Here is a 19,166-nt window from a genome sequence, read left to right on the forward strand (position 1 = left end):
ATATATTCTTTAATTATATGGACGAGGGGGTGGAAAGCTCAATGATTAAGTCAGCAGACAATACCAAGCTGTTCAAATACACGGACGTACCGTAAGATAGGGTGACGGTCAGGATGACCTTGAAAGACTGGATTTATGGGTGGAACAAAATCAGATGAGGCTTAACAGGGAGGGAGAAGTGCAAGGTCCTTCACCTGGGTAGGGAGGACCCTCACCACAACTATACAATGAGTGGTGGTCCACTGACTGGCACAGCATCTGAATCAGACCTGGGGGTCACAATCAACTGGAACACGAGCATATATAAGCCAACTGTGTGTTGAGGCTGCTAGAAGGTAAAACAAAATTCTGGCATGCATCAACTGATATGTGGCCAATAGATCCAGGAAGGGGCTCCTGCCTCTTTAGTCAGCCTCAGCTGGAGTTCTGTGCCGGTTCTGGGCACCACGCTTCAAGAAAAATGTGGATAAGTTCAAGAAGGTACAAAGAAGGGCCACTCGTATGGGTAAGGGCATGGAGGGTAGGCCCTATAAGGAGAGACTCTGGGAACTGGGCCTATTCAGGCTGAGTAAGAGAAGGCTGAGAGATGACTTGATAGCTGTTTACAAGCACATCGGGGGGAGCATCAAGAAGTAGGAGAGCGACTATTCAGGAGGGCACCTCAAGGGAGGATGAGGACTCATGGGCATAAACTAATAAAGGGTAACTTCAGGGTGAACATAAGGAAAAACTTCTTCTCTGTAAGGGTCACCAGGTGCAGTCAACCTCCTTGGAGGTGTTCAAGATGAGGCTGGAAAGGAGCACATCTGAGTCCAAAAACTTCCAGCCCATGGCAGGGGACTGGACTTGATGATCTTACAGGTCCCTTCCAGTTCTATGTTTCTATGGCTCTATACAGCCAATTGACCTGCTCCTGGTTAGGCTTAATCTAGACTATTATGTGAAGTTCTGGGCTCCATGTTGTAAGAAAAAATTTTGAAAAGTTAGGGAAGTTCAGAGATAGGTGACATGAATGAAAATGGGTTGGAATGCAAGCCATGCAAGGAGAGGTTGAGAGAACTAGGCATAACTAGGTGGCAGAAAAGGAAATTATGGGGGCACATCACAGTAGTCTTGAAATATCTGATTAAGTGGCGTGCAACAGTGGGTGGAAAGCAACAGTTCTTCATTGCTGCATAGGGAAGGATGTCAAGCTTCCAATTAAAGAAAAGTAATTTTTGATTAGATCTGAGGAAAAAAGCACTCTTGTTTTTAGAGGAGTGAGGACATTTAATAGATGTCTCAGGGAAGTTTTGGAGTCTTCTTCATTGGAGGTTTTCAAGAAGAGGTTGGATGAACATTGGCCAGGGATAATTTTGGAGTAACATTCTTGCATTTGTGTAGGGATGAGATCACATGATTCTTGAGGCCTCTTCTATTCTATTGTTATTAACTGAGATTCTATTATTATTAGAATTATTAGAATAATAGAATTGTGATTCTAGTATTATTAATTGCATCACTAATAGGTAGGGGATTTAAACAATGGACCTCTTGCCAGCCTGTAGACTTCTTCAGTCAAATAGAGCTCCTCAATGCAAGTGAGGAAGCTTTGTGACTGATCGGATTTGGCTGAATGCTCTTCCCTTGAGATGTCAGGGTGGTTGAAGTCACACATGATGACCATGGACTGAAAATGTGCAGCTTCTGCCAGTTGCCTAGCAAATTCATGGTCAAGCTCTTCCTCCTGGTTAGGAGGCCTGTAATAGACTCCTAGAGTTATAACACCTGCACCATGTTCTCCCCGTATTGTAACCCAGAGGGTGTCAAGTCACCCTCCTTGGGTGCCAATCTCTGCTTGTAGGAAAGTGTACTGTTCCTTCACATAGAGAGTTACACCCCTGCCCTTCCTCCATTATCCCTATGAGATCATATTCATTTTTGGTTACCAAAAAGGCCAGTTTCTCCTGTTTGACCCCATGCGACTGGCAGTTGTGTACAGGAAGCTAAGCCTGCCATCGGAAGCTCTGGGATTCCCGGTGCTCTTAGAAGAGTCTCGTCCTAGGGCTGGGGTAGGAGTGAGAGCCTTTGTGTTACCTGACCTCCTGATTCTGTGGTTGCCCTGATTTTTCCAGGGCTTGCACTAGTGATTGTCTGCCCGTGTCCTGGTGATTTTAGTGTAAATATCATGTCATCCTTGGATTAAAGAATAGCATCATCAGTATTTCCTTCCAATATTAAATGGCAGGAAAAGAGTTTCTGTAGGTTTCTGGATGGGCACATCCCCAGTTAAAAGACTATATTAATGCTGCTTGGACCTTACCGCATGTTTAGCCATGTGTTAATATGAACCTACAATCTTACATATGTGTCCTTTTTTCTTGTTAAACCTAAGTGGCTAAATACATGCATGCTGTGTCAATTTTAGCATGGTGGAAAGGCATTTTGGAGGATGAGGACATACAGTATTTCCTAAGACAACCTATGAGTGAATAATAATATCACATGTTGATCCTACTGATGTTGTTGGGAGTGACCATTTTCTTTGAAGAGTTCTCATTTTGAGCAATGTATTTGTTCCCTGATTGGTAAATTGAAGCACATAAACTTTTAGTAATGATGGGATACGTGTCCAGGAAGAGGGTGATATGGGTTCAAACTTCCTGTGGCCAAGATGGTTCTGGAAGCAGCTCTCTCAGTTTGCAAGCAACTGAGTATGAGGCTGAGTAATGAGAAAGTGCTCTGAGTACTAGGTTGCTGGAAAAGAGGTGGGTTCTTCTTCCTCCATTATGCATAGTTTTAGGACACCTGACATGCACCTAAGAGTCACAGACCCTTTCATTGCCATGATGACATGTTTTGGAATCCCAAATCTCTTTCAATTGGATGAAGATGGCAATGTACATATCCCTTTCAAAATGGTGGCCATACCCAGACCATACTTTTGTGAGGAAGGCATCTACACTTAAGACAACACCAACTGAGCCATTGGAGTTTGTGACAGCTGCAGTTTCTGATTCTGGTTTGGTCAGAGGTAGGGCACTGGAGATTCTTTGCCCTCCATCGAAGCTGACCTCCTGAAGTAACACCTTGACAGGCTGGATACCTTCAAGTCAGCCGGCCCTGATGGGTTACATCCCAGGGTACTCAGGGAGCTGACGAGCATCATAGCTCAGCCCCTGGCATGGATCTTTGAGAGCTCTTGGTGCTCTGGTGAAGTGCCTGATGATTGGAAGAGGGCCAATGTCTTGCCTATCTTCAAGAAAGGGAGGAAAGTAGATCCGGCAAGCTACAGGCCCATCAGCCTGACCTCTATCCTGGGGAAAGTTTTGGAAAAGATTATCAAAGAGGCCATCTTTAACAGACTAGCTGAAGGCAATATCCTGAGGGATATGCACCACGGGTTTGTTGCTGGTAGGTCTTGCTTGACCAGTCTCATTTCCTTTTATAACCAGGTGTCCTATCAGCTGGACAAGGGGGAAGAGATTGACGTTGTATATCTTGACTTGAAAAAAGCCTTCGATCTGGTATCCCACTAGCATCTCTTGGCTAAACTGGCCAACTGTGGCCTCAAGCTCACCACAATCCGTTGGCTGGGGAATTGGCTCTGCGATAGGACCCAGAGGGTGGTGGTCAATAGGAGCCAATCGTTGCCGTGCGCTGTGACCAGTGGGGTCCCTCAAGGCTCTGTCGTAGGGCCTATAATATTTAACATCTTCATCAATGATGTGGACACTGGTGTAAGAAGCAGACTGGCCAAGTTTGCTGATGACACCAAACTCTGGGGAAAAGCATCCACACCTGAGGACAAGAGGGTGATCCACGCAGATCTTGACAGGCTCAGGAAATGGGCAGACCAGAACCTGATGATGTTAAATGCCAATAAATGCAAGGTTCTCCACCTTGGGATGAAAAACCAGCAGCATGCTTATAGGCTCAGTAGTGCTACGCTGGTTAGCACTACAGATGAAAGGGACTTGGGGGCCATGATTGACCACAAGATGAACATGAGCCTTCAATGTGATGCTGCTAGTAAAGCGACAAAAACGCTGGCTTGCATCCATAGATGCTTCTCAAGCAAATCCCGGGACGTCATTCTCCCGTTGTACTCAGCCTCGGTGAGGCCGCAGCTGGAGTACTGCGTCCAGTTTTGGTCTCCATAATTCAAAAAGGATGTGGAGAAGCTTGAGAGGGTGCAGAGGAGAGCCACGCGCATGATCAGAGGTCAGGAAAAGAGACCTTATGATGAGAGGCTGAGAACCATGGGACTCTTCAGCCTGGAAAAGCGCAGGCTCAGGGGTGATCTGATGGCCACCTACAAGTTTATTAGGGGTGACCGCCAGTATCTGGGGGAATGACTGTTCACCAGAGTGCCCCAAGGGATGACAAGATCAAACAGTCACAAACTCCACCACGACTGATTCAGGCCGGACATAAGAAAGAACTTCTTCACTGTCCGAGCCTCCAAGGTTTGGAACAGACTGCCGCCGGAGGTGGTTCAAGAACCCACTTTGAACAACCTCAAGACACATTTGGATGTTTATCTTGCAGGGATCCTATGATCCCTGCTGACTTCCTGCCCCTGGGGCAGGGGGCTGGACTTGATGATCCTCTGGGGTCCCTTCCAGCCCTAATGTCTATGAAATCTATGAAATTGGGCTCTGGCTGCTTTCTGACCATGTCTACATGAGACTGACTGAGCAGTAGTTACTCTTTATACAAGTACTAAATGACTGCATAGTAAATGGAGCTACTGCCTAGTTGGCTTTTTCTTAACACTGACTGCACAGAAGCCTGACACCACTCAGCAGTAGCATCACGTCGTTTTCTGCCATGTGACAGTACTGTGCAGTAGTTTCTGGCTACTGTGCAGTCAACATTTCATGTAGATATGGCCTCTGAGAGTGTCACACCGAGTCCCAGGCTTCCAGATACGGGCATCACTTGGAGTTGAAGGGGGAAAGCAGAGGGAGCAGGTTGCAGGAAGGAGCCAGATGAGGAGCCAGGAGGTCAATCTGAGAATGGGTCTGTGGGGGAAGCTGAGTCAGGAAGCTGGAGGATCAGGAGAAGAATGGAGTAAGAGGGCAAGCCAAATCGTGAAGCCAGGAAAGCACACAGAAAGCAGGAAGAGGCACAAGCTATAACGACCAGGAAGGCTGTCTGAGTTCATGTTGAACCCTGTTGTCCAGACACTTCCTGCTCCACTTCAGGAGTTGAAATGGCAGTGCAGTGAAGTGGGGGAGTGACCGGTCACTTTGGTGGTCGGGAGTGGGTAGGGTAGGCCCTCCTGGAGGTTTCTGCACTGAAGCATCAGCTGGAGAGGCTGTAGGTTGGGATGAACAAGTTGGGGATTCAGATTTGAGGTTTTGGCCTGACAGAAAACAAGATAACAGTAAGTCAGTAAAGAGTTACAAACTTCCTGAAGGGCTTGATCTAGATGGAATGACGGACCCAAGTCTAAATACACAATAAATGGTTATATTTCCTCCAGCCTCTGTTTTGACCCTACAGGGCCCAGAGTGGAACGTTGTGCCCAGGGACATGTGAAGTGATCTATTTGCAGAGATGAGTGCACTTTTTATGAGTCCCAGACATCCTGACCTGCCTTCACTAGCCCGTTTCCTGTCTGTTTGTTGCCATTTTAGGCTCTGATTTTCTGGAGACACTAAGGACATGACTACATATCGCCCTACAGTGATCTAGCAATGTACTATGCCACCATATGGTGTGCTACAGTTACAAAAATCATGTGAGTCTACACGAGATTGGCAGCTACATCGCGGTAGTGGCACGCTCTCCTGGTATAGTGTGTCACTAGGGCAGCATAGCGAGACAATCAGCCCATGAACTAGGTACATGGTGCAGTAGGGGCAGCTGCTGCACTGTGCTTTAGTACTTCCAAAAGGAAGAGCTAAAGAATGGCACTGGAGCAACACCGCTGTACGATGACGTATAGAGGCAACCTATGGGAACAGTGCACTGAAGACCTCATTCCTCAGTCTCTTCTACTGCTTTGCCAGTCCCAGGATTTATTGTTCTGCAATTAAAGAGAACCAAAGCAATGGAAAAATAACAGGATGGATATAATGGCACATATACCCAAGCATGGAGAATTACAGGGCATGAAAGTTAAGAGCAAAGAACCTGGATCACCTATATCAGAGGCACTGTTATGTGTAAAATGCAGGCAGATCTTAAAGGTACTCACAACACCACCTAAGCTACAAAACTGAGCCAGCACACCTGTGTAACTCATTTCCTAAATGTGACTACATAGCTCACCATTTTTTGAGATGCCTGAATATTTTAACTTGGCTCCCAGATGGTACGTATCCTGGCCCAGAAGCAGGATACAATAGATAAAAGGTGATCAGACTAAACAATCAAAATAAAACTTTCTGGCTTTAAAACATATGAATCCAGGATGGCTTATTTCTGATTGTGTGCTTCAAAGCTGAGCTGGGCTCTAGGGAACAAGTCCCAGAAGCCCTAAGAAGAGAGATGTGGATAAATCATCTTCCTGCAGCATCAGTCCTTCCAAACCAGTGAAGCTCACTGTCTTGTGCAGGAAGAAACTGGGTTGGATCTACTTCTGCCAGTTCAGTCTTGGAGTGGGGAGAAAGCTCCTACAAAGATATTTTGACTTGAAAGATTAGACAGTGGCAGGGAAAAGGGAGATTAGATAGATCAGTAGTGAGAAAAGAAGCGAGGAGTCCTGGCATTGGAGGATCAGTCACAAGCTGAGAAAAATGTCACAAAGACCATTGCTGTAAGTCTGTTATTGCAATTAGCTGTGGTTGGTTGGTAACAGGGGGGCGCGTGGTTTATTGAAGCACCTAAAAAAGACACACACCTGAAAATCTATCAACATTTTAATAGCAAGGTATTCAAAATGTCTTAGGTGGTCAAAGGAATAAAAGAAAGAAAAGAAAACAGTTCCCTTTAGAAAATCTGAACTTGCTCCCAGGATCCCACATATTTCAGTGTCTTTGGAACTAGAGAATTTTGATCAAAGGCTCTTGGACACTGCAGATTTAAACCAAACACCAGTATATTTTATTTTTAGTTCTTCTACATAAATGTATGCTTTTGAAGAAATGTACACATTGCAAAACATTATGTCTTGAAGCAAAGACATTTTTAAAAGTAATCTCTTTCCAGGCTTAAATTCTAAGCCCCGAGGCAGAGATTCAGTATTACACCAGAATGCCAATCCCACCTATTCATTGCATCCAAATTTTGCTGTTTTCCAGAAAAACCACCTGGAGGAGGGATAACCCAGTAAATCCTGCTGTTGATACCTGGAAAATGCATTTTACATGTCTGAGTGCCTCTCAAATTAGGGTCAGGGGACCCAACAAAGTTTGATGAGCAAATAAATAGTGAGACGCATCCCTTGCCAAAAGATCTTAAAGTTCTTGTACCCAAATGACAAAGACCAATCACACAAAGTGAAAGTAACAGGACGATGGGATTGGCCTATTGTGGCACAGAGATCACCGTCCAGCTGGGGGTGGGGACCATATAAAGCAGCTTATCGCGGCAGGCAGAACTTGGTGTAGATTCCTTCCAGACAAGGTGACTCTTGGGATGCTGCCCATGTTTATGTGGTAGATACCAGTGAAGAGGGAAGGAGGATGTGTTAGCAAATTATTGACCAGCATTTATTGCCATCACAAGTGCTGTGTTCAATGAGCCTGCTTTTGCTTTGGCCTTCATTTTTTCCAAGTGAATCTTGTTTTTTCTGTTGTTGCCATTAAAAATTGAATATAAAATGCATCCAGCCAAAACTACCATGTTGGTTTTCTACGATGGTTCATAGGCTACTGTCTCAAGGCCTCTGAACACTATTCTGCCCTCCATACTAGGCCCTTTGGTTTGAGTATGTTCCCTGGTCAGCCAACCTGATGAAGGGAGGTGGTTTTACAGTGAGATTTGTAATGGAAGGAGGGGGAAAAGGAAAATGAGGGCATGAAGCAGTTAAAAGGCAAACCCTGTGTGCTATTGCAGTACCAATCAAAGAATTATAAAACTTGTTTTTGTCTGTAATGTTTTCTTTTTGTTGGTGTGATGTTCCTATACATATAGCCAAAGGTAAGGACTTTTGTGGAACTTCTTTACATTGAAAAAAATAAAAATCTGAACAATGTTACTTTCTACTTAAAAATTTACAGCCCTTTAACATAGACCCTGTTGACAGTTTGTTCATGAGTTGTTTCTGACACGAGATTCACTCCTGTTATCCTTGTTACTTGGATCCTGACCAGCACCCTTGTCTTTCCTTCACAGGCCTTGCACAACACATTGAAGAGGGAAATGTCCAACCAAACAACCATGACCGAGTTCCTCCTCCTGGGGTTCTCTGACATCCAGGAGCTGCAGATCTTACACTTTGTCACATTTCTGACAGCATACCTGGCAGCCCTGATGGGGAATCTCCTCGTTATCACAGTTGTAACTTGCAACCACAAGCTTCATTCCCCCATGTTCTTTTTCTTGATTAATTTGTCTCTCCTGGACCTTGGCTCCATCTCAGTGACCATGCCCAAATCCATGTCCAATTCGCTATTGAACACCAGGTTGATCTCCTACTCTGGATGTGTTGCCCAAGTGTTTTGTCTCTTCTGCTTCTTGGGAGCAAATTTATCCCTTCTCATGGTTATGGCATATGACCGGTACATTGCCATCTGCAAGCCACTGCATTATGGGATAATAATGAACAGAAGAGCTTGCATCCAGATGGCTGCCTGTGCTTGGGCTGCTGGTGTCATGTACTCTGCACTGCACACTGGGAACACTTTTAGTCTACCTTTCTGCCACTCAAATATCATCAACCAGTTCTTCTGTGAAATACCCCAGCTGCTCAAGCTCTCCTGCTCTGACACATACCGCAGAGAGCTGGCAGCCCTTGCCTTCAGTGCTTTTCTAGGTTTAGGCTGTTTTGTTTTCATCGTTGTGTCGTATGTTCAGATCTTCACCGCAGTGTGGAGAATCCCCTCTGAGCAGGGCCGGCAGAAAGCCTTCTCCACCTGCATTCCTCACCTTACTGTGGTCTCCCTGTTTCTTTCCACTGGAGGCATTGCCTACTTGAAGCCCGTCTCTGACTCCCCGTCCCCTCTGGATCTCCTGGCAGCTGTTCTGTATTGTGTGGTGCCTCCATTGATGAATCCGGTCATCTACAGCATGAGGAACAAGGAGATCCAAGCTGCCCTCAAGCAACTGCTCCACAGGCTGATCCTCTCCAAGAACATGTCCAATTTTCTTTCATGACTTTCCATTTCGTATGTTTTTCTTTTCTTTACACATGAAATTAGTTTTTTCATAGTATTGTGTGAATCTTTCATATTTAAAATGAAGGTGGTAGGTTAATTCTGTAACTTCGTAAGGTCAAAGACTTGGCTTTTATCATTTTTGTTGACACTGTTGAAGTGGGAAAGTAATGTTTCATGCATCAATTTTCAAGTTTTTGCACCATCTAAAATATATCCCATCAATTGCAAGATAATGAAGAATTAAAGAATTTTGTTTACTAATTGGTGTAATCAATTATTCGGATGACAGAATATACAGGCAAATCTCCAGATGATGTGAAACTGGAATGAAGTGCAAGTATGTTAGGGGACAGGGATAGAGTTCAGATGGATGTGGATCGATTGGGTAGCTGGGCCTGAAACAATAAGATGAAGGCCTAGAAACAAATGCAAGTTGCTGCACATAGGGGAGAATAATCAAAAGCACAAATACAACTTGGGTTATAAATGCCTGGGTGGTATCATTGTTGAAAAGGTGGATCCCAGACTCAATATGAACCAGCAAGCTTGCTAAGAAAGATGTAAAACATAGGAAGTGATAGTACCACTCTACATGGTGCTAGTTTGGCTTCACCTAGACTACTGTGTGACTTTCTGGGCTTCACACTTTAGACTGCCCAGGGATGTTGTGGAGTTTCCTTCATTTCAGGTTTTCAAAAAGAGGATAGTCGTTGCTCATGGATGACTTAGGAGTAACAGTCTTGCATTTGTGTAGGGGATGGACCACATGATCCTGGAGGCCCCTTCTAACCCTATGAGTTTATTATTATTATCATTGTAATAGCATCATGAATATACAGTGGATTAAAACAGTCAACTGCAAGTGAATGGACACTGAGACAGTAGGGTTACTGTATGTCTTATTACACAATCTCTTTTATTTCCTTTTTCCTTTCAGAGGGTATACAGACAGATGGGTACTAGTCCTCCTAATCGTTCATGCATGTGTGAACGGCTGGAACTCAAGTTGACATGACTAAGGTTTTGTGAACTTTTCCAGTTATATTAACACAGCACTTTCCAAACAAAAAGGGTTTGAAGGGAAATTTCCTGATGAGCTTTACTACTGATCACATTAAACACCACTTAAAAAAACAAACAAAAAAAAAGCCCTGCACTCATTGGCTGCTGCAGCAGCTGTCAAGCCTCTGGGGGCTCATGGCTGAGCTCCCCCCACACACAGCATAGGGTAGTGCAGGACAGTAGGGATTGCCCCCCTTCCTGGCAGGAGGCAGTAAGTGTGGGGCTTTTTGTTGTTTGTTTAAGGTGCCAGGATGCTGGGTTCAGACAGGGTGGCCACAGATGGGGTGGGAGAATGGGTGGGGGATCAGGCCTGTTCAGTTCGGAGATTAAGCCAATTTGGCAGTGGCCAAATCTCCGAATCAGATTTGGCTGAATCGATTTGGGACAGCGATTTGAATCACTGAATCCAAACACTGTCCCCTGAACTGGATGAAACCGAGTCCAAAGTGAATACTAGTCGTTTTGCACATGCCTACCACAGATAACACATATCCTGGGCCAGAAGTAGAAAACAATACCAAAAAGATGATCAAAGTAAAGAATCAAAACAAAACTTTTTTGCTTTAAAATACATGAACCCAGGAAGGCTTGTTTCTGATTCTGTGCTTCAGAGGTAAGCTGAGCTCTAGGAAATAAGTCCCAGAAGCCCTAACAAGAGAGATGTGGATAAATCACGTGCCTGCAGCATCAGTTCTTCTAAACTAGTGAAGTTCACTGTCATCTGCAGAGAGAAACTGGTTTGGATCTACTTCTGTCAGGTTAATCTTGGAGTGGAGATAGCTCCTACCAAGATATTTTGACTTCTGAAGATTTGGTAGTGGCAAGGAAAAGGGAAATTAGATAGGGAGAGAGAAAATAAACAAAGACTCCTGGCACTGGAGGATGAGATCACAAGCTGAGAAAAACTTCACATCACTGTAAGTTTATTAGTCTAATTAACTGTGGTTGGTTGGTAAGAAGAGGGACGTGTGTAGAGGTTAGATAGATCAGTAGAGGGAGAATAAGCTAAGAATCTGGAGGATCTCTCGTAAACTGAGAAAAAAACTTCACAAGGAATGCTGCAGTAAGTTTTTAATTGCAATTAAATATGGTTGGGTGGCAAGAAGGACGATGTGTGGGGTATTGAAGAACCTGAAAATGACATTCAGCTGGAAAGCTCTCAGCATCTTAATAGTAAGGTATTCAAAATACTTAACTGGTCAAAGGAAAAAAGGCAAGAAAGGAAAGAAAACAGCTCCCTTTGAAATGTGTGGGTTCTCGGTAGGAAGTTCAGATTTGTAGCATTTCAGCAACTTGAGATTTTTCAGTCAAAAGCTCCTGGAGGTTGCACTTTTATACCAGATTATCCCTCCACCCCGGTATTGATGGTTCTTCTTCATAAATTGATGGTTCTGAAGAAAATACATGTATTGTGAAAAAGTATATGGTTAGCAAAAGACCTTTTTATAAGAAAGATCTTGCTAGGCTTAAATTCTAAGCCCCATGGCAGAGATTCAGTATTGCCCAGCAACACCAGGATTACAATCCCACCTCAGTCATTGCATCCAGATTTGGTTGTTTTCCAGAAAAATTCCTGGAGGAGGGAGAACTCAGTAAGCCCCACAGTTGATCCCCCTGGAAATGTACTTGACATATCCGAGTGCCTCTCAAATTAGGATTGCGGGACGCACCAAAGTGTGATGAGGAAATGAATAGTGAGAAGCATCCCTTGACCAAAAGAGATTAAAGTTCTTGTACCCAAATGACAAAGATCAATGGCACAACATGGAGATAACAGGAGGATGGTATTGGCTTATCATGGCATAGAGATGACCGTCCAGATACGGATGGGGATTATGTAAATCAGCTAATAACCCCGTGGCAGGCAGAACTCAGTATAGATTCATTTCAGACAAGGTGACACTTAGGATGCTGTCTATGCTTATGTTGTATATACCAGGGAAGAGGAACGGGGATGTGCTAGCATTTTATTGAGCAGCATCTTAATGTAATCACAAGTGCTGTGTTCAGTGTGTCTGATCTTGCTGTGGCCTTGAAGTTTGCTGAGCTTCTTGCTTTTCCTGTTGTTGCTATTAAAAAACAAATACAAAATGCCACCCTCTGGTCTGAAACTTCATGAAGGGAGATAGTTTCAAAGGGAGATCTGAAATGAGGACAATGAGAGCATGAAGCAATTGAAAGGCAAAACCTCTGAGATATTGCACGATGAATATTCATAAATAAATATTGTTTTCTGATATATTCTCTTTTGGGTGGTTTGGTTTTATATATATAGAAATATACCCATGGATAAGGAATTCTGTGGATTTTCTTTATACTCATAAAACCATATTGCCAGCAATAATACTTTCCACTGACAATTTTACAGCACTTAAAGATAGACAGTACTGGCAGTTTGTTCATGAGCTGTTTCTGATGTGAGATTCCCTCCTGTTATATTTGAAGCTCCGATCCTGACCACTATCATTGTCCTTCCTTCACAGGCCTCGCACTATGCACTGAAGAGAGAAATGTCCAACCAAACCACCGTGAATGAGTTCCTCCTCCTGGGCTTTTCTGATATTTGGAAGCTGCAGATCTTACACTTTGTTATCTTTGTCGCAGCGTATTTGACAGCCCTGATGGGGAACCTCCTCATCATCACAATTGTAACACTAAACTATGAACTTCATTCTCCCATGTTCTTTTTCTTGATTAATTTGTCCATTGTGGACCTTGGCTCCATTCTCAGTGACCATGCCCAAATCCATGTCTAATTCCCTACTGAACACCAGGTTGATCTCCTACTCTGGATGTGTTGCCCAAGTGTTTTGTTTCTTCTACTTCTTGGGAGCAAATTTATCCCTTCCCATGGTTATGGCCTATGACCGGTACATTGCCATCTGCAAGCCACTGCATTATGGGATAATAATGAACAGAAGAGCTTGCATCCAGATGGCTGCCTGTGCTTGGGCTGCTGGTGCCATCAACTCTGCCCTGCATGCTGGCAACACCTTTAATCTACCCTTCTGCCACTCCAATATCATCAACCAGTTCTTCTGTGAAGTGCCCCAGCTACTCAAACTCTCCTGCTCTGACACATACCGCAGAGAGCTGGCAGCAATTGTCTTGAATATATTTTTAGCATTAGGCTGTTTTGTTTTCATCATTGTGTCGTATGTTCAGATCTTCACTGCAGTGTGGAGAATCCCCTCTGAGCAGGGCCTTCAGAAAGCCTTCTCCACCTGCATTCCTCATCTTATCATGGTCTCCCTGTTTCTTTCCACTGCTGTCATTGCCTACTTGAAGCCCATCTCTCACTCCCCGTCCCCTCTGGATCTCCTGGCAGCTGTTCTGTATTGTGTGGTGCCTCCATTGATGAATCCAGTCATCTACAGCATGAGGAACAAGGAGATCCAAGCTGCCCTCAAGCAACTGCTCCACAGGCTGATCCACTCCATGAACAATATGTCTTTCTTTCTTTCATGACTTTGCTTTACTTATTTCATGCATAAATTGTGTGTAAGCGAGCAGGTCACGTACACAGCTTAAGCTATGAGGAAGTCAAAGGGCATGACCCCAAACTGCTAGGCTAAGCACAAGTTCGAACAATTCTAGTTTAGTAAAAACAGGATACTGGTATAGAAAGAGTGTGGCTATTAAATAGATTGATGCATCTGTTATTATGCATATGATGTCATACTTCCTATATCATACTTGCTATATAATCAAGCTGCGCGCGAAGTAGAACAACAGACAGTTACCTCTCGGGGCAGTTGTCTGTTCAGAATGCATTCTTTAATAAATCAAGTCTTTAAACTTATGTTGTTGTTCATCTGAGCCTCTGCCTAATGAACCCGGGGACAAGTTTTCCCCAACAGTTTTCTGGTGTCAGCGTTGGGATGCGGCGGAACACCGAGCTGACGGCTTGAACAGTTTGGGGACACAGCTGACACCCGTGGCTCCAAACACAGAGGTAAGAGATCCTAATTGAAAAATCTCACTTAACGGGTCTCAGTGCTCCCTAGCCTGGACGAGTTATGTCTCTAGGGGGTAAGAGCTCCCTACGTTATTAACATAGAGTTTAAGACTTGCTTTATCTGACTGACTGAAATTTGTAACAGGATACTTTATCTGAAACTGAATATATGGGATCCCTGACAGGTAGACTACTCTGACTTGGTCTGGGGACGCCCGGACTCTTCTCTGCCTATCCCTTTGCCTACTGGCTTTAGCAGTCCCTGTCCTCAGGCTAAAATTTGATTTGACAAACTTGTTATCTTTCTACAAGTGTAGTGGGGAACCGGGTTTATATTAGATTACTATAGACTAAGGGATATTGAATCCTCAAAAGTACTATGAACATTATCCATACCCTCGCTGACCAAGGCTGGGACTAAAGAAAAATTTCTTGAACCCCGTGCCTCAGTGCTATCCTTTAAAATGATAATGAGCTGCTGACCAGATCTGAGACTAAGGCTGAGTCTAGCCGCCCCAAGGCTGCCCGCAAAGCAGACTTGAAAGCAAGGGGGGTCAGCTCAAACCTCGTGATCCAGCCGACAGGTTCTCCTCCGTTTCCTTTCTCCTCATTCATGAACGGGCTGTCTGATTAGTCAGCGGGTAAACATAAAACACCGCTTTGTGTACTACCCTTGGTTACAATTATTATATTTAAGTTCCCATTCTCTTCCTTAACTGAAGACAAAAGAAATGGGTCAGGGATCCTCTTGCCCAGACCCCAAAACACCCTTGGGTTATATGTGTAAAACTTATGGAACTCAGTTGGGTTCCAAGAAGCAAAAGTGCTTAGTTGAATTGGCACATGCTTGGAATGGGCATACTTACGAAAACCCCGAGTTACAGTTCCCTGATGAAGGAACCTTTGACCCTGACAAATTAAATTATCTGAGGGGATTCCTAGAAATACCCAAGCCAAAGCAAATGGAATATTGGTACCTATGGGATAATGAAGCTTCTAAAAGAAAACAAAAATCAATTGAGGCTAGTCTCAGAGATTCAAACAAAAAATTGAAAAAACAATTGGCTACTTTAAAAGAGGCAAAATCCAGCCCTAGCGTTCCCCCACCTGATCCTCCTACCTATAAAAAAAACTGTACCCCAGTATTCCGGCGCCCAGTGATACCACTCCGGAAGACACAGAAGATTTGCTAGACTCCTGGGTACCCAGTCAAGCTCCTCCACCTCCACCTCCAGTTCCTGCAGAGGGGTCCGTTACCTCTGAAAGCAGCGCCAGACAAAATTCTGCTAAAACACCAACTGTTTCCCTCTCTCCCCCACCTTCTACTGACTCAAGTTCAGATGAGGATGACCTGCCCACTGTCCATGATGTTAAGAAAAATTTAAAGTCTGAATTAAGACCATTATATGACATTAAAAATATCGAAAGGGGTCCAAATGGGCAGACTGTAATAACCCTATATGCCCAAGAGGGAGGAAGATTGATTGTAACCACCTTCGGAGACCCTCAGTATTTTAAATCAACTGTTCTCTGCCCATTGCAGCAATACCCGCCTCAAATGCATGGTGGCCAAAGGACTATTGTTCATGTTCCTTGGACTGCTAGTGACATCACCACCTTTTGCAATACCTTTCCAAAACTGAGAGAAAGTCCCTCAGATTTTAGAGAAAAGTCACAACAAGTTTTTAATATCTATAATCCCACTGTGTCAGATGTCGATTGGCTCTTAAACAGTCTTTTAAACCCAGAGCAAAAGCGGCTTCTTATTGCTGAAACCCGAAACATACAGAACGGCACTCCGTGGCCAGAAAATGTTTACAACTACGAGAACAATCAGGGATTGCAAGATTTGCAAAATGCAAGGGCCACTCTGTTAAACACCATTACCAAAGTAGCTCAGAATCATGTAGCTTGGACAAAGGTAGAAAATTGCAAACAAAATCCTGACGAGCATCCAGCCGATTTTCAAAATCGACTTTGTGCAGCAATTCAAAGACATACTGGCATTGATCCTGGTGCAGAAAATGTGTGAAGGTTAATAGTTACCACTTATGTAAAGAATTTACAGCCAAAGCTACAAGATAAACTACAGCAATTAGTCCTGAGCTGGAAGGGTAAAACCATGGCCGAGATTGTTCAGGCTTGTGTAGATTTATGGGAACAACAGCAGGCAGAAAAGGAAAAAAAGAAAAGAACTTAAAACTAACCTTATGGCTTTGCAAATCCAAGACTTAGAACAAAAACAGTGTACTGGTTCTCGCCCATACGTCCAACCTCGCAAAAACTTTTATCCTGGGGCCCCAGAGTCCAATCAAAACCCTCATTCACAAGTTAACTCAAGATCAAATGTACCTCCTTTTTTTTTTTTTTCTAACGTGGACCGTGTCCTGACAATGTTTGTAATTACTGTAAACAAAAGGGACACTGGAAAAATAATTGCCCAGACTGGCCCCAGCGTAATGGCCCATCTGTTTCCTGTCCCTCAAGCCCTACTCAATGACAGTTCAGCACGACCTCTGTGTCGCCAGGATGTGCTGCGTTGCATTCTCTCATCAAAACCTCTAAAGTTGCCAGTGTAACTGTGACTGTGAATGACAAATCTCAGTTTCCTTGTAGCTACAGGGGCCTCTATGTCTACTATAAAATATGAAGAAGCTGAAAGACTAATACGCACCAATGAAACAGTCAATGCAATTGGAGTAGGGGGACAAATCATTCCGCATAAATATGCTAGTCCAGCTACAGTCAAAATTGGGCCATTGTCTGCTGAACATGCTTTCTTGTTAAGTCCTACTGCTCCAATAAATCTATTAGGAAGAGATTTGTTGTGTAAATTGGGTGCCACAATCTACTGTTCCCCTGAGGGTGTGTATTTAGATCTGCCCTCTAATCAGACCCAAAATTTAATGCTCTTGTTCTCTACAGAACCTGAGAATAACCAAATAGATGGTGACTCTTCCAACTCTCCATCTCTTTCGGATGTTCCAGAGTCCTTGGGGGCTTCCCACCTCAATGAAACGGGGAAGCTCTTGAACATTAAGCCAGTTCAATTGACTTATAATACACACAAACCTTTTCCTGCTGTAGATCAGTATCCCCTTTCCCGAGAACCTGAGGAAGGTATTGCCCCGGTACAGTCATAGATGCACTGTTGCAACAGGGTGTTTTGATTCCAATTCGCTTTCCCTGTAACAGCCCTATCCTACCTGTAAAGAAACCCGGGAAATTAGACAAGCATGGAAAACCTGTTTATCGCTTTGTACAAGATTTAATAAAAATTAATCAATTTGTTATTCCTTCTCATCCTGTTGTGCCAAACCCTTCTACTATCCTCAGCATGATTCCTGCCTCTGCTGCTTTCTTTTCTGTTGTTGATTTATGTTCTGCCTTTTTCTCTATCCCAATACACCCTAATTTCCAATTTCTGTTGGCGTTCACTTACAAAGGAAGGCAATATACATGGACACGATTGCCTCAAGGGTTTACTGAAAGCCCTTCCATATTTTCTCAAGCGCTAAAGAAAGATTTAGATACTATCACGTTACCTTGTAACTCAGTACTCATTCAGTATATTGATGACCTTATGATTGCTTCAGAAACTGAAATCGCCTGTGTTATAGATACAGTTCACCTTCTAAAATGTTTAGCCCAACAAGGTCATAAAGCTTGCAAAGCCAAGTTGCAGTTTTGCCAGCCAAAAGTTATATATTTGGGGCACGAAATCTCCACGGGGCATAGACATTTAACCACAGATCGCATTTCTGCTGTTCTTTCTCCCCCCAAACCTACTACCAAGAAACAACTCAGAGGGTTTCTAGGCTCTGCTTCATATTGTCGACAATGGATACCCAACTTTTCCTTACTGGCAAAACCCTTAAACGAGCTTACTAGAGACGATTCTGTGATAACCCTCTCCCGTGGACCGAACACCACGAACAGGCATTTGTTGATTTAAAGGCGGCCCTAGCCTCTGCACCAGCATTGGGACACCCTGACTACGATAAGCCCTTTACTTTGTACTGTCATGAAAGAGAAGGTGTTGCTTCTGGAGTTCTCACTCAACTTTTTGGTTCTTTTCACAAACCAGTTGCTTATTTTTCTTCCTTGCTTGATCCTGTTGCACAAGGATTTCCACCCTGCCTGCGTGCTGTAGCTGCTGTTGCATTGCTTTTGGACAAGTCAGCAGCTAGAGTGTTAGGATCTCCCCTTACCCTTGCTGTTCCCCATGCTGTATCTGCCTTGTTAAACCGTGGAAAAACTCAACACTTGTCCTCTCAAAGGTTATCTTCTTATGAGAGTACTATTTTAGCTGCTGATAATGTTACTATTGTTCGTTGTAATGTTTTAAATCCTGCTTCTCTTTTACCTTTACCGCACGATGGAGATACTCACTTGTTAGATCATGACTGCATTACTCAGACAGATCAGGTATTTACCCCACATCCAGATCTCACAGATACACCTCTAGTTAACCCTGATTGTATTTTTTTCATAGATGGCTCATGCAAAAGAGATGCGACTGGGCAACTTTGTGCAGGATTCGCCGTATGTTCACCACATGCAGTCATGGAAGCTCTCAGTCTCCCTGGTATCTGTAGTGCGCAACCCGCTGAACTAGTAGCCTTAACCCGTGCTTGTATTCTAGATAAAAATAAGTCTGCTAATATTTACACTGACTCTCACTATGCCTTTAAAGTGTGCCATTCCACAGGTCAGATGTGGAAGCATTGTGGATTCCTTACCTCTGCAGGGTCCTCAATTTCTCATGCTCTGTTAATTAATGCCTTGTTAGAAATGCTTTGCTAATAGCCACATGAGGGTGGTAAGGATTTTTCCTCCCTCCCGTTGCTACAAGTGTCGGGCTTCACCTCACCCCACAGCCCTGCTTTTCTCAC

The 19,166-nt window shown here is 43.8% G+C and overlaps 2 protein-coding genes across 2 annotated transcripts; both read left to right on the forward strand.

Annotated features, from left to right (window-relative positions):
- Positions 1-8,295: 8,295 nt before the first annotated feature.
- LOC132251808 (olfactory receptor 14C36-like) lies at positions 8,296-9,249 on the forward strand. The gene has a single exon (XM_059731731.1). It carries the CDS (start codon positions 8,296-8,298, stop codon positions 9,247-9,249), a length of 954 nt encoding a protein of 317 aa, XP_059587714.1.
- A 3,920-nt stretch (positions 9,250-13,169) lies between these two features.
- On the forward strand, positions 13,170-13,685 carry LOC132251809 (olfactory receptor 14A16-like; the record flags this gene model as incomplete). Its single annotated transcript, XM_059731732.1, has 1 exon — positions 13,170-13,685. A coding segment is annotated over exon 1 (516 nt), but the record flags the coding sequence as incomplete, so codon positions are not given.
- Positions 13,686-19,166: the final 5,481 nt, after the last annotated feature.

Source organism: Alligator mississippiensis, chromosome 7 (genome assembly GCF_030867095.1).
Source record: "Alligator mississippiensis isolate rAllMis1 chromosome 7, rAllMis1, whole genome shotgun sequence".
Taxonomy (NCBI): Eukaryota; Metazoa; Chordata; order Crocodylia; family Alligatoridae; genus Alligator; species Alligator mississippiensis.

Bases quoted from the DNA above. Each gene is read 5' to 3' on its own strand.
- LOC132251808 (XM_059731731.1), top strand. From the start codon at position 8,296: ATGTCCAACCAAACAACCATGACCGAGTTCCTCCTCCTGGGGTTCTCT.